The 16,458-nt window shown below is 34.8% G+C and overlaps 2 protein-coding genes across 2 annotated transcripts in view; both read left to right on the top strand.

The window, feature by feature from the left end:
- The first annotated feature begins 3,942 nt into the window (after positions 1-3,942).
- On the top strand, positions 3,943-9,170 carry LOC111504244 (uncharacterized). The gene is made up of 2 exons (XM_023158761.2): positions 3,943-4,835; positions 8,597-9,170. The coding sequence occupies exons 1-2, from the start codon at positions 4,065-4,067 to the stop codon at positions 9,026-9,028; spliced, it is 1,203 nt and encodes a 400-aa protein (XP_023014529.1). The 5' UTR covers positions 3,943-4,064; the 3' UTR covers positions 9,029-9,170.
- A 2,887-nt stretch (positions 9,171-12,057) lies between these two features.
- LOC111504229 (uncharacterized) overlaps positions 12,058-16,458 on the top strand; it is a 31,561-nt gene continuing 27,160 nt past the window's right edge. Inside the window, exon 1 of the mRNA XM_023158743.2 lies at positions 12,058-15,518. The gene's annotated coding sequence lies outside the window, so the exon portion shown is untranslated. The remainder of the gene's footprint in view (positions 15,519-16,458) is intronic.

Raw genomic sequence — 16,458 nt, 5'->3', positions numbered from 1 at the left:
TTCCACATAATTACAAGCTGATAATATGTTTGAATTCGTATTATAAATTGTTTAGCGTCTTATGAACACGAATTCATCCCGCAATCAACTCGGTATTCGAGTTGATATATGAGCAGGTATGGTCAAAGAGAGGATTCTCGACATATATATACAGGACCTATTGCAAAAGGATAGCTTCTCTTCGGCCTGTATCGATTACCGAAAGACATTTGGTACAACATCGCATAAGCTATCTGCTAAAGCTAGATCAATTTCAAAAGATTTGTATTTCAGGGCTATCAGCTCAGCTACATTTTTCCTGGATTTCATTATCCTTTGTTTTCAGAAATACTCATGGATACAGCTATGGCAATCTTGGAGACTGAAGTCCTCTGCAGGTATGGAATTCGGAATGGTCAAATGCCCATCTCAAAAGACGACAATTTGAGGAGTATATGTTCTTACATAGAAACATTCTACATCAGCTGGACGCCTTAGAGACGTATACTTATTTTGAGGTGGAAAACAAGGTCACTCATAAAAGGTAACTTCAGTGAAAAACTATCTCCACGGTAAGACCCTTTCCACCGAAAGATCTGATCATCGGAACTGCCAATAAGTCACTTTTACAAATATTCTGGCACTTGGTGGTCGGTATCATCCTGAAGTTAAGACCCAAAATATGACGCATCTCCATGTGAGTCAATGGTTATACCTCCCCCGATAACAGGGAGGCCGTAGATTTTTTAATCTGAATACTCTCTGCATGGTTCACGATCATGAGGGAGCAGAAGTGTATCATTTCTTTTCAAGACAGCTCACCAAGAGGGCGATAGACTACGTAACCTCAATTTTGTCAACAAGTTGAAATCCTTTAATCAAATGAAAATCCGAGAACAATAATTTACTGATGCGCTTATACAAGAATAAGCCGATGTACAGCCACAAGGATTGTATTTGCTGTTGGCACGTTCAACATTTATGTCTCAGCATCTATCCATCGATCTATTACAAACAACTCAGAAATCGTGTAAATATAGCTGTCCGTAACGAAAAGAAAAGCTATTTAGAATTCAGTGCAAGAAACAAAAATGGTAGTAAGATTCTATGGAAAAGATTACAAAATTTGAATATACACAGCAAAACAACTGTATCTATACCAGAATGTCTTGACAACCCTAATAGAATAAATCAGCACTTTATGCAGTCATCATCGGATAAGTCTGAACCTGAACAAAATTTGCTCAACAAGTATATTCAAAACAAAAAATCTAATTTTAGGGAACTCTTTCATTCTTCGACAGATACTGTCGATGAAATTCATAAATGCTTGCTAGAAGTGAAATCACTAGCTACTGGTCCTGACTTAATAAACTTAGAAATGATATTACTTTGCTGCCCAACAATTCTACCGGTATTAACAAATATTGTCAATTCTTGGTTACTGGAAGGTATTTTTCCTGATATCTGGAAAGTGTCATGGATAATTCCATTCCATTGATATATTGAGTTACAATGACCTCCGCCCGGTTAGTATACTACCATGTCTGTCGAAAGTAATTGAAAAAATTATGAACTTTCAGATAAGACATCATCTTGAATATACTATATTGCCTTCTGAAAAATCAGGGTTCAGACCGGGACACAGTTGCGCTACAGCCTCACTTAGCATTGTTGATGATATTATTAGAGAGACAGATGCAGGAAAAACAACTGTTCTTATTCTCTTAGATTACTCAAGAGCATTTGATACGATCAACCATGAAATTTTACTCTCTATTTTACACTTTATAGGTTTTTCGGACAGTGCTATTAGTCTTATGTGTGATTATCTACAGGACAGGAGTCAATATGTGGAGACAGCTGTGGGTCAGTCATCAAGAGAAAAGGTCACTTGTGGGGTTCCACAAAGGTCTATACTTGGCCCTGTACTATTTAGTATATACACAAGTAACTTTATTTCGAGCATTACAACTTGTAAAGTCCACTTTTACGCTGATGATACACAGCTGTATCACTCATTTGCTCCAGAAGATTGGTTTGAGGCTCAAAAAGTTATATCGGAAGATATAAACCGATTAGTAGAGGTATCACATGCGCATAAGTTGAAAATCAACGCACTCAAGTCCAAAGTAATGATATTTGGAAAAAACAGACATCACATTGAAACTATTATGAGAATTAAAATTCAAAATGAAGAGGTACTATTTACAAGTGGTGCAAGGAATTTAGGTTTACACTTAGATACAGAACTTCGATTTAGGAAACATATTAACTCTTGTCTTCAAAAGGCTTATTGTTCACTGAAAATGCTTTACCCTCATAGACATGTTCTTTCACAATCACTCAAAACAACGTTAAGTGATACACTTGTCCTGAGTCACTTTAACTTTTGTGACGTTCTGTATGGGCCATGCTTAGGTCATAACGATATTAATCGGATAGAAAAAAATCAGAAATCATGTCTCAGATTGATCTACGGTATTCGCAAATATGATCCAATATCTCACAAGTTAAGATCCGCAAAATGGATAAAAATGCAAGATCGTCGAAAACTTCATTTTCTCATTTTAACTCATGCAGTAATCATTAAACAGTGTCCCCCATATCTATACAATAAAATAAAATATAGGACAGATATTCATAACCTCAATTTACGTCATAGGGGTCATATCTCGCTTCCACCTTACAAAACTTCTCTGTTCCGAAGAAGCTTTACTTACAATGTCTTCAAGCTTTATAATGAGATTGACCCATCACTTCGTACTATGAAAGTGTATTTATTCCGAGACAAAATGAGAGACAGTCTCTTGGCCAAGAATGAATAACCCAATGTTTCCACAGACAATATTCATACAATATTTATTTATACTGCAATATTTTTAAAATGAAAATAAAAATTATTTCCATGCGAACAATTATATTCATAATGTTTATATAAACTGGGGTTGAACTAGAACTTTTTCAAATTGTTTTCAACTCCATTTTGCATTTCAGTTTTTATTATTATTATTTTTATATGTATATATGTGTCTATATGTATGTGTATATGTGTATGTATGTATATGTGTGGGTATATATGTATGTATATATATATATATATATATATATATATATATATATATATATATATATATATATATATATAAATATATATATATATATATATATATATATATATATGTATGTATGTATATATGTATGTATATGTATATATGTATATATGTATGTATGTATGTATGTATATATGTATATATGTATGTATATATATATATATATATATATATATATATATATATATATATATGTGTGTGTGTGTGTATATATACTTTCTTCCTTTCTGAAATATTTTTTAAGTTTATATTGAACCATGTTATTGAAATGAATGCAAATAAAAATTATTATTATTATTATATATCAAGACCCTATGAGTGCTTTATTACCAGCTCCGGGGGATATTGAAAACGTGTTGAATGGGTTGCGAAGAATTCATTGGAGTTATTCATTTTATATCCTCTAACTGATACGGGTTAATAAGCATGATGTAGCATCAGTATTCAAGTCCGTGTGTGACGAATATTACCTCACATGTTAAGGCTGTTAATTTTGGCTCATTACGTCTGCTCACAATACATATATACTCAGACTAGTGATCATCTACAGTGAGCATTCAGCTCAGTAATATTTAGAATTCAAAATTCAATTATGAATGATGAAACCAACAGGTATAGTACTGGAGAGGCATTTCAAGTTAATCCCTTTGAGAAAGTTTATGAGTTAATAGTTAGAATCGTAGAATATAAGACCCCAAATTACATTGTTAGGTGGTCATTACCATTAATGCACTTTGTTTTATTTCAACAAAACCTTTTCCATTGTTAGTGTAAAGAAAACAAAGTTCAATTATACTGTAGATTAGATTCCTTGGTTGGTTGATATTAGTCAGTAGTTAACACGGTATGTTGAAATTTACGTAAGGATTTTTTATCTGTAGTGAATATAGATTTTTATCGTATATTTGTGTAGATGACAAAAGAAGTCGTGCTAGTCGTAGCCGTATTTCTCACAAATTATCCTGAGAGCTCATGATGTTTGATAAAGAAATTTGCTGTTTATTGGAACATGCTCTCGGTGAAAAAATGGATAACTTGACAGTGAATATACATGATAGCAACAAAAAAGGTGCAGGTTACTTGGGTAATTTGTGTTTCATAACCTTGAAGAACAAACAAACAAATGAAGAGACGCACTTAGTGCTTAAGCAAGTCATGTCCAGTGGTGGTCCCAAATCCCTAGAATTCAATTCCACAGTTTTCCACAATGAGATGCTCTTTTACAATAACATATGGCCTTTCCTGCTGAATTTTCAACATGTTACGACAGGGAATGTGCTCAATATTATTCCAAGGTGCTACGCGTCATGTTCAAAAAAGGGAACTGAGAAACTCATACTGGAAAACCTCAGTTTCCAAAGTTTTCACGTGTGCGATAAAACAGTGCCTCTGGACAAAGCCCACCTGGAGTATATTTTCAAAACTTTCGGGCAGTTCCATGCCATGTCTTTTGCTTGTAAGGCCCTGAATCCAGAAAAGTTTGACGAACTGACGGCGCCTTTGAAAAATATTTTCGACTACTTCTTGAACGGCACTCTTTTTTTCAAAAACTCTATGAATCGCTGTTTCAAATTCATCTGGGATCATTTGGAATCTAATACGCCCGAGACGCTTTCAAGTAAACTAAGAGAATATAGTGAAGATGGACCAAATCTTTACTCGAGGATTATGAATTATAACGGAAGAAATCAAGTTCTACTCCATGGAGATTGTTGGAGTAACAATATGATGTTCAAAACGGATGTAAGTGTAATATTTCTATGACAGTCCAATGCAAGTAACTTTTGAAAAATCATAATAGTGGTTAAGAAAATCATCATTAGAACCTATACAAAATATTGACAAAATTGTTAAGGCTTTCGTGGCCGAGGTTTACTCGGGTTTGGAGGCCGTCGATTTTTGGAATTTCTTCCTGACGTTTCGCTGGCGAGAGTGGCTATCTTCTTCAGAGATTCATACATCCTGAGATCATCTTCGATGACATACTCAAGATGTATGAACCTCCAGAAAAGAATTCCAAATATCGACGGCCTTCAAACCCTTCAAAACAAATGAGGTAAAATTTATTGGTTGAAACTTATTTTTCATGGTTGAAGTGGACGTTGAAATTATCTGAATTTTCCGTATATATATCATTATCATTTGCAAGTTCGTTCAAATGAAAGTAATACTATTCATTCACTTCAATATTTACAATAATATATAATACAACAACAATACAAATAATTGGAAGGAAAGCATACACTATCAAAACCTGAATCTAAAAAATTTTCAAATGTAAATTGAATAAATGAATAAATGTGGGCTCTATAAGGAGGGGTGGTGACCTAGGCACTTGTGCCTGTTTTGCCAACCATCATCTTCTAATAAAGCCAAAAATGCATTGATACATAAAAAAAATTAAAAATAATAATTATAATTATAGCAATTTCCAGCAATCGCAATGATAAATGTTCTTCAGAAATTACAAAAATTCCTTCCAATACATAGAAAATTTTGTTGTAAGTGAAGAAAATATCTCACGAAGCATAAAGAAAACATCTCTGGAGTACAAAATATAGCGAATACATATGAAAATATTACATATGCTGTCAAAAAAAATAAAAACTAGTCCTTAATTGTATTTTCAAGTACTGTGGTTATGAAAAAAGTACTTTAAGGATGATAACAATGTTTTTGATTTGATTCTTGTGTTTTGGTTCAATAATACGGTCTTTTTAAATTCGAAATTAAATACTGTGTAACTATATTTTTCCATTATATAACATTCCATCCCATAAATGTCAGTCAATTCAGATAAATCACATTTTTTAAATTAAAAAATATTGCAGTACAATTTTTTTCTGCCTGGAAATTTTTAAATCCAATCAATTTGCATGTTTCTACAACTCCTCATACTTTAACCATTCATTTATATTCAATAATTAACTTCATTTATCACAAGTAACATTGAAATGTACCATAGTTTCAAGTAATCAAAGTGTAAATTCCAATAAATAAACAAAAAAAATTAAATAAACGTTTTTGAAACCATGTTCTTCAGTTTTTCTATCCAATATCTGCGTAGAATGATATTATTTTGATATTATTTCAAAATAAATTATTTTTAACTTTTCAGTTCGATGTTCTTCAAAAGCGTGTTTTTTAGTTTTTTGAACTAAGTAGATATATTTATTTTTTCATTTTTTAGTTTCGTATGCTATAAAAGTGTGTGTTTTAGTCTCCTTAAACTATATTTATTTTATCCAAACTTTGGGATCAATCAGCCGTATATTGTTTAGAAAAATGACCATTGATATTTTCCGATTCCGGAGAGGGAGCTACCAAGCCCAAGGCAGCAGGCGCGCAAAGGAGGCGCGTGTTAATAAAAAAATAAAATGGTTCAGACTTTTGCGGCTGAGGTTTTCAGTGTCACTGTTTTTCGAGTTTGAAAGCCGTGGATTTTTGTAATTTTTTCCTGACGTTTCGCTGGCGCGAGTGGCTAGCTTCTTCAGAGGTTTAACCATCATGGCTTGCTGTCCGATGCCTAACTTTACGGTTTCATGAAGCGTATTTATGCCTAGTCAGGTAATCAGTTGTATTGGTACCTGTATTCGTACCTGTACTTGCACCTGCACTTGTACCTGCACTTGTACCTGTACTTGTACCTGTACTTGTACCTGTACTTAAACCTGGAACATTAACAATCTTGATGCCTGTTGTCATCCTGTTCGTTATTTTCGTATTCCTTATAATGGGGTTCCATATTCAATTGAGGTTCACCGCTTCTTCTTTTCTATTGAAATTCTCCGTGTGCTTGTGGATCTCTTGTTGGGGGCAATTAGTTCTGTGTTTTCAAACAAAATTATGTGGTCTCCTTCACTGAGCGCGTGTTCTGCCACTGCTAAGTTGTCTGCAGTTCCTTTTATGCTCTTTCAGTCTTGTTCCCATGGATCGTTTGGTGGTTCCGATATATACCTTCCCACAAGTGCACGGTATGCGATAGAGCCCTGCTGCTGATAATGGGTCTCTTTTGTCTTTAGCCGACCTGAGGCTAAAGAGAAAGTGCAGGTACAAGTACAGGTACAAGTACAGGTATCAACACAACTGATTACCTGACAAGGCATAAATACGCTTTACGAAGCCTAAAAGTTAGTAATGATTGTTAAACCTCTGAAGTAGCTAGCCACTCGCGTCAGCAAAACGTCAGGAAGAAATTCCATAAATCCACGGCTTTCAAACTCGAAAAACAGTGACACTGAAAAAAAATCCTTTTTCCAAATGAAGAAATACATGAGAGTGAGTTTGAATTATATCAATGAGGTTACGTACAGCGCCATCTGCCCGCGAATAGTTCAAGCAATAATGTCAAGGAGGTTATATACAGCGCCATCTTCCGCGAATAAATCAAGCAATAATGTCAATAATTCCGTCAAATACAGATCCCGAGCTTGAGAGTTACAAACAAAGAAACATACATACATACAGATAAAGCTAATAAAAGCGTTTAAAAAAAATTCTGCTTTTTTGGGATGGAGGAGAAAGTTGTGGAAAAATTTAAAAACAGGAACACAGTTCTTTCAATTTTTCTTTCATTTTTTCATTATGTGAAAAACAGGTTCATACAAAAGTTGCAGTTCTTTTTGTTGCCTGCAACTTCCATATTTCACCTTATTTCAGAAGGACTAGTTTCTTGAGAACCTATTTCACAACCCTTAATTTCGAGTCAACCTTGCATTTTCCTATTATAACAATTTCCATGCTCAAATTGAAAAGGGTATATTTTTAGGAGAGAATATTTTTTGGGAAAGCAAGGTTTTGGCTTTCTACTCCTCCATCTTGATACAAAAAAATGTGGGAACCTTCCAAAGAAAGAAAGGAAGTAATCAGTTTCAAAATGAATAGTAGAAAGCCAAAAACTTTTTTCCCAAAAATGAGTCACTCCTAAAAATATAACTCTTTCAATTTAAATGGAAGTAGCTGTTTGGAGAGGGCTTTTTCTTTCAGTTTGTGTCTGAAAGTTACTTTTTTGTATGATCTACACATGTTTGTAAAGAGTTTATCATTTTGGATTAATTTGCTGTCTTTCTCTTTTTTTGGAAGATCACACATTTTTTTTGTATGAGTAAGAAGTCCAATCCTTTCTCACCAAATCTCTCAATAAAATATACCTTTTTCAATCAATAACATAAGTAACATAACATAAGTTTTGTTATTTTATGTTTTTGGGTAAAGACTTTATTTTGGAATCAATTGCTTTCTTTCTTTTTGGGAGATTCCCAGATTTTTGTATGAAGATACAGAAGTGAGAAACCAAAACTTTTCTTTCCTGATTTTCATGATATCTGTTTATCATTTATGAGTGAGTCATTGTTCAAATCCTGTGTGATATAATTATCTCTGTGCCTGCTATGGCATTTTGACAACGTTCTAGAAAAAAATATGAAACACAAAGGGGGGCAACGAACAATATAAGGCATGGCAATAGTCAGGCGTAGTAATATATCAAACGTCACTTCTTTCAGGGTCATGGAAAAGTAGTAGACATGAGACTGATTGATTTCCAAATGATTAGAAAAGGAACCCCAGTTTTCGACCTATCGTACTGCTTCTATTCCTCCGCATCCAAAGAGTCACTGAGGGAGCTAGAATTCTTCCTGAAAATATACCATGATAGTCTCTCACAGTGTCTGAAGACCTACAATTGCGAAGCTGAAATGATGTACCCCTTTGGAGTGTTGAAAAAAGAGTGGAAGGAATACTGTAAATTCGGTTTCATGATGGGAATGATATGCTGGGAGCAAAAATTGAGATACGAAGTTGGAATCAGAGACTTGAGTAAAATCATTGATGGCGATAAATCTGAAATGCAGAAACCTCGTTTGTTTGATGCGGAAAAGTACAGGAATATTACTAGGGACGTTTTGGATCACATGTACTGTAATGATTTTTTGTAAAAGAAGTTTGACCAACAAAATTCCACTAACATAAAAAATTATAACTATTGATAACAAAAACCAAGGACCCTGTATGTTATACAATCTACAGTATCACAGTGAGTTTCTATTAAAAAGTGAATAATCAATGAATAATCCCATCTGTCCAGATTTTGTTATCTCCAATAGAAAAAACAAATTACAAGTCTTTGCAAATCTGATATACAGTGTGACCCATTTAAGATGGAAGCACCCTTATAAAACTTACATTTTTCAACCGATTGGAATGTTTTTTTTTGTTAGGTAGATATTCAAAAAGTCTATTAGGACACCAAATATCATGAATAAATCTCAATTTCCAGGGCCAACTAATCTTATTTTTCAAGGTCAAAAATCTAAAAAAATTACTAGCGATTTTTTTAGAAAAACTCTGACTACACCACTGGATTTGTGACATTTTCAAATGGGTAACATGTAAATTACGTTGAAATGCGTCAATCAATAAAAAAGTTATAAAGGAATGAAATTTGAAAAACCCACCAATTCATGTTCAGGAATTTTATGAAAATTCTGAATACACCACTGGATTCAGGATGTCTTGAAATATCACTGGTCACAGTTTCATCGAAATCTGTTCAGTAATAAAAAAGTTATAAGGGAATGAAATTTGAAAAATATGTTGTAAAATGAAATTTTAACAACGTTCTTACTACACCACTGTTGATTATTGAAAAAATTATTGGGGTGATTATTGCAATGTCGTACAATTATAACATCTGAAAATCATGATGGTAAAAATAGTCTATAGGTATTTCTCGAAGTGGAGTGGATACATAAACAAGTACAATCAGGAGAGAACTCCTGGTTAATCTTCATGAAAACAATTTCAACAATATAAGACAAGTCTAATGTACTCCCAATAGAAATTATAACGAAAAAAATATGCAATGGATAATAATTATTATCATTCCAGTAGGTAACATCAGCTGTGATTTCTTCCTTTTGTTGAATAGCAAAAAATGAGATTTGCAATTTTAACTGCCTGTTATTCAGAATGCATTAATGAAATAAACAAGTTAGCTGTGACTTACAGTTTCTCATCTATTTATTTGCGCATGAATTGTCATTTTGTTAAATTGTCATTTTGTTACGCACCATTAGTGAACTGAATAATTTGTGTTTCAAAATAAAAACAGATAATGGCTCAATTGTCAATTCAAGAAAAAATCGAAATTATACGTCTTTCCGGTGATGATTACCGGAGTGAAAGAGAAGTAACTAGAATATTCAATGAAAGACACCCAAATCGTCCAGCCATAAGTAACAGCACGGTACATAAAATAAACCAAGTTTTCAATCGGACTGGAGCAGTAACTACATATATTTTAAAGAACAATATACGAAGAAGGAACGAAAATAACCAGACTATATTAGATTACTTCAGAAATAATCCAAATAGTAGTTTGAGGGATGCCAGCTTAGATTTAAACTTACCTAGGGAGAATGTTAGGCGATGTCTGAAGAAAAATAAATTGAGGCCATTTAAACCAAAGTTTTTACATACTCTGGAACTAGGTGATCAAGAAAAACGATTGGAATTCTGCTTATGGGCCCAGGGCGAGTATCTTAATGACAGGCAATTTTTAAAGAAAATTTTATTTAGTGATGAAGCTAGTTTCACAACAAATGGAGTGGTTTCATCACAAAATATTCGCTATTGGGCCACTGAAAATCCTAACTGGGTGATAAACTGTAAAAGGCAGTATTCAGAAAAAGTGAACGTTTGGTGTGGAATACTGAATGAAAGGATAATTGGACCATTCTTTTTCGACAGCAACATGAATGGCGCAATTTTCCTACAATTTTTAAGGAATGAATTTTCGGACGCAATAGATGAACTTCCCCTTGCAGAAACAAGAAATTTATATTTTCAGTTAGATGGTTGTTCCATACATAATGCGGGAATTGTGAAGAGTTGGCTGAATCAAAATTACCCTAATCGTTGGATAGGAAGGGGGAGTACATTAATTGGATGGCCACCAAGATCGCCTGACCTTACTTCACTCGATTTTTTCCTTTGGGGTTATGTTACACAAAAGGTTTACAAATCACGACCAAGGAATCGAGTGGAACTGTGCACCAGAATTCAGCAAGCTTGCGATGCAATTACTCCACAACAATTGAGGAATACTTTAAAAAATATTCGTAAGCGATATGATAAATGCATTGAATTGGATGGAAGTTTGGTGGAGGCCACCAGAATATGAATTGCACTCATTTATTTTTCAATTCGGTATCTTCTTGGTTTCTATTTTTACATTGATTGTGAATAAAAGATTGTTTTCCGCTAGTTTGTAGCAATTAGAAAAATGTACTTACAGTTAGTTTTTTGTAGATTCATTTGAAATTATTGACACTAAAGTTTGTTGTGATAAACTGATTGATTGATATGGTTCGACATACATTATGAAAGGAAATTGATTCTCCCATAAACGTTTCATGAATTTTATTTGAATAAATAATATTTTGTTGAATATTGCCCCTAATCCAGTGGTGTAGTAAGAACGTTGCTAAAATTCCATTGAACAACATATTTTTCAAATTTTATTCCTTTATAACTTTTTTATTACCGAACAGATTTCGATGAAACTGTGATCAGTAATATTTCAAGACATCCTGAATCCAGTGGAGTATACATAATTTTCATAAAATTCCTGAACATGAATTGGGGGGTTGATTAAACGGCATATTTTTCAAATTTCATTCCTTTATAACTTTTTTATTGATTGACGCATTTCAACGTAATTTACATGTTACCCATTTGAAAATGTCACAAATCCAGTGGTGTAGTCAGAGTTTTTCTAAAAAAATCGCTAGTAATTTTTTTAGATTTTTGACCTTGAAAAATAAGATTAGTTGGCCCTGCAAATTGAGATTTATTCATGATATTTGGTGTCCTAATAGACTTTTTGAATATCTACCTAACAAAAAAAAATCATTCTAATCGGTTAAAAAAAGTAAGTTTTATAAGGGTGCTTCCATCTTAAATGGGTCACACTGTATAAAAATGGATGTTTGTTGGTTGGTTGGTTGGTTGGTCGCACAACCGATCGTGATGAAACTTGACATGTATAAGTAATTTTTCATAGAGAAGGTTTTTAGGCTATCAATTTTTCTGTAACTCTCCACTAGATGGCACTGTAGAAGAATTTTTTGAAAGCACTGTTCTGTAACGCTGCGCACGACTAAGTTCATTGATTCTGATTCCGTTAAAACATTGCAACAGCAGCGATACAACAACATAGTACTAGTCACATATATAATTCAAACAGATAAAACATCCTCATTGAGGCTAACTATCTGAGTTTACTTGGGAAATGACTTATGAACTTTGTGAAATAATTCGATGAGAATTTTACGAAAAAAAATGGAAACATTTTCACATATAGTCAGTGGGCATACTTGAAGACTGACTATAAATCAAATCATCTGGAGGAACAATTCGTTCAGGCAAGTCTCAACTCCTTGCACTATAGAATAATGGCCTGACACCTTTCAGAACACAACTACTCTCGTGGCTAATACCACGAAGGGCATTGGATTAAATCTGACAGATGACATTGCAGGAATTTTCGTTGAAGTATTTCCTGCATATGCTGTTTGCGATACAACTGCCGGAATCGATTTTCAGTTATTGAACGGACACACTTGCAGGTTAGGTTAGGTTAGGTCTAAAGTGAGTGGGTCTATTCGACCCTCAACCGCAACCCAAAAGGGTTTATTGTGGCTCACACCTATTCACACTCGGCCAAATGAACCCAGCTTCTTAACGAAGCCGATTAGTTTGTATGGTGAGAGGTCTTTCAGGTCAGATGGGGAGAGTACGACTCTGCTGGGCAGGCACCAAGTATGTGCTCTGCTGTTCAATCATTTTCCAAACAGGAGCGACACACACTGTCTTACGATAGTGCTAGTCTCTGCATATGATGATTCAAGTGACAGTGGCCTTTGAGAAGGCCTGTTAGACTTCGAAGTTCATCCCTACTGTAGTCCAACAACTGTTTGGTATCAAGCTTCGAAAGGTGAATAATCGCCTTGGAGTGAGCCAATCCTGGAAGATTCTGACAGAAGTCCATTAATCTTCTTGCCATCCAGGTGTTCAATGTTTGTTTGGCAAAGCCTAAAGAGATGCCAATGACAGGTTCTGGTCCGATGAAGCTACTTGCAGCACCCTTCTTTGCAAGGGAGTCAACAGCTTCATTGCCAGAGACAATCTGTTAAGTCTTCCTATCGAGGAGATTCGTTTTTGGCAATTTGCTACCAATTTAGACGTTTCTCGGTAGAAGCCAAGAGCTACCAACGCCGCTTGACTGTCCGAGTATATTTTTATTGACTTGTGAATGAGGTTAGATTCTTCCAATTTCTCCGCACACAATTCAATAGCGTAAATTTTCGCTTGAAATACAGTCGCATAAGTTCATAGGAAAATAGATATCTCTGTCCCGGGTCTGCGACTAAAAACACCTGCACCAGAACCGGAAGGTGTTTTTGATCCATCTGTGAACCAACAACTATCTGCTCTTAATATTTCCTTCTCCCGGAGGATCCAGTCCGCTCTACTCGAGAATAGTACTTTATAAGGCAGTTCGTAGTTGACAGTTGGAGGTATAAAGTCAGAAGTCATTTTCAGAATGCTGTGATTTCCAGTGTCAACCAACAGTCTGTTGCAGTCTGCATTAGATTGATTTGTGCGACTGGCAATGTGCACAAGTCTGTATGCAGTCCATCTAGCCTCTCTTTCCAGAAAAATGTGGAGAGGAGGTAGATCTAGAATGATCTCCATGGATGCTGACGGTGTGGTACTGATGGCACCAGTGATAGCCAGACAAGCATGTCTCTGTAAGCCAGAGAGCTTTGCTTGAGCCGTTTTCTGTAAAGCCTTCGGCCACCAGGCAATTGCACCATAAGTGATAATTGGTCTGACAATCATCACATAAATCCAATGGATTTGTTTCAGACCTAAACCCCAAGTTTTACTACATCCTTCGACACTTCCATAGAGACAGTCTGGCTTTGTGTAAAATTTTTTCCAAATGAGCGTTCCAAGTGAATCTTTTATCAAGGACAATGCCAAGATATTTCACCTCCGTTCCAAATGGAATGACCTCAGTATTGAGGGAAAGTGGAGTAAATCGTCCAATGTTCTCCTCTTGGTGAAGGGGATTAACACAGTTTTGCTGGGGTTGACAGACATCTGCTCCCTCAGGCACCAGCTGTAAACAACGTCCAACGTGCTTTGGAGGATTTTACAAGCTACCTTTCCCGACGTGGACCTTGCCAGGATGACAACTTCATCTGCATAAGCTTGTAGATCAACTTTTTTTCTGTCAAGGGCATCAAGCAGACTATCCACCAGGAGCGACCACAGAAGGGGAGATAGAACCCCACCTTGAAGGCAGCCCCTGGTGACCCTGAACCTGATAGCCTCGCCTTGAAGAGTCGTAGTTGCAGTTCTGTTTACTAGCATGGCATAGATCCAGCCATTTATGGTCGATTCTATACCTTTCCCAGTCAGAGACAATCCTATAGATTTAGGTAGTACATTGTCAAATGCTCCTTTAATATCAAGAAATACAGCAACTGCACACTTGCAGCCTGGTTTCGGGCCATTTGGCCTCTAGTCAATGGAAGGTAGTAGCCATCATCAACGTAGAGTCGATGATATTCCATAATTAAAATTGGAATTCCTTTCAGTGTATCATTCCCCGAACCAAGCTGAAACAAACAACAAAGATTAATTTTTGACTATTGTGTAATACAGTATCACCGAGCAAAATTTATATCAGTTTCAAAAAGTAAAATTTCATTGGTTCAAAAGTTTTTGACAATTTTTCTTGGTGAATGTTACAAGTTAGGACTTACATTCTTCAAAAAGGTATTGAAAGATTTGAAATCTATGGAAGAACAAAACTAAAAACTATTGAAATATGTGAATGAGTTGCAATACAGATGATGTCAAAGAAGAGGAAAAAATAAGCAGAATAGATGAGCAATGACTGGGTGTCATTGTAAGAACACTAGTTTTTAAAGAGAGGAAATTCTTATTAAACAATACGTGAACTGTCAAATGAGTATATTAAACAACGACACCAGAATTCGGTTATGTCTGTTACGAAACACGGGTAGGTAGCATTTGTTGATTGTTTTGCCAGCTATGACTCATACCGCTGCAGATTACGAATTTACGCTTCAACACCCCTCTATAGACGTTTTAAAAACATTGCATTGATTCATAGCAGTGTACAGTTGGAGATCGACCTTGCACACGTCTCCTGGCACACGGATCCAAGTTATAGTACAATCAAATTGTATTTTCGATATAAGCTATTTCATTCAACTACAAAAAGCTGTATTCTCGATTTAAGTTACTTCATTTTAGTTTTATTGTTAAAAAGTTGTTGAATAATCTTTTAGTGAAGTAGTCAGTTGGAATTGTTTTCTAATCTACAGGGTAAGTAGTTTAGTTGAATAATAATAATTGTCATTAGCAGTTGCAGAATTTTTTTATTAACGATACAATTGGTTATGATCTGATCGATCATAATCTTTTCATCATCAACAGCAAAATATATGCATTTTTAATCGAATATTGTTCATTGTAACACGACATTGATTCATCATAAAAATCTTTATGAGACAGAATATATATTTTCTGAAAAGTCTGTACTTATTTGCTGAAACTGATGACCATCAACAAAAAAATGATGTCTCAATTGAAATTAAAATACTTAGATTCCAATTGAAATCCGTCATTTAGTAATTGTTAGTTTCTAGTGATTTCTGATTCTATTATCTTGTAAATTCCTGTATTGTGGGTTTTGTTTCTGAATGTACATTTTTATCGTAAGTTCTTTATAGCGTCAACACGACACAAAATGAATTTAATGTTTAAAGCAGGCTGTATTCAGTTACTGTAATAATTTTATGAAATGTTGAAGTCTGTTATCTACTCGTATAAAAATAAATTCTACTAAACCAATCTTTCAACTCGGCCAGTGTGATTAATGTGTCTAAACTATTGCACGAGTAGTTGAGTAAATGTTTTCAGTTTTCACTTAATGTTTTACTTCTTACCGTAGAAGCGAGCCTCAAGTATTTTCTAGATCGAATACGATAAGAAAATTAAATACCTTTACATTTTACTTTGAAATCATCAAGTGGAAATCTCAAACTATTTCCACACAGAAGGTCAAAGCCGGACCTGTGAACCACCCCGATAAAGTTCAAGTCCACCCTGGTCGCGTTAGGGTTAGAAACGACCATTCGCGGACTTACCCGAAAAAACGAATACTGAAAACCGACAATATTCCCCGACGCAGTATTGCCAAGAACGATAGAATTTCCGGTGTTGCAGTGAAAATAACAAATATTTCAATAGTTGATAATGTTAA

The sequence above is a fragment of the Leptinotarsa decemlineata genome, unplaced genomic scaffold (genome assembly GCF_025532065.1).
Source record: "Leptinotarsa decemlineata unplaced genomic scaffold, Ldec_3_MD MMD2_tig00001719_RagTag_RagTag, whole genome shotgun sequence".
NCBI classification, from domain to species: Eukaryota; Metazoa; Arthropoda; class Insecta; order Coleoptera; family Chrysomelidae; genus Leptinotarsa; species Leptinotarsa decemlineata.
This window is presented reverse-complemented; position numbering and strand designations above follow the sequence as displayed.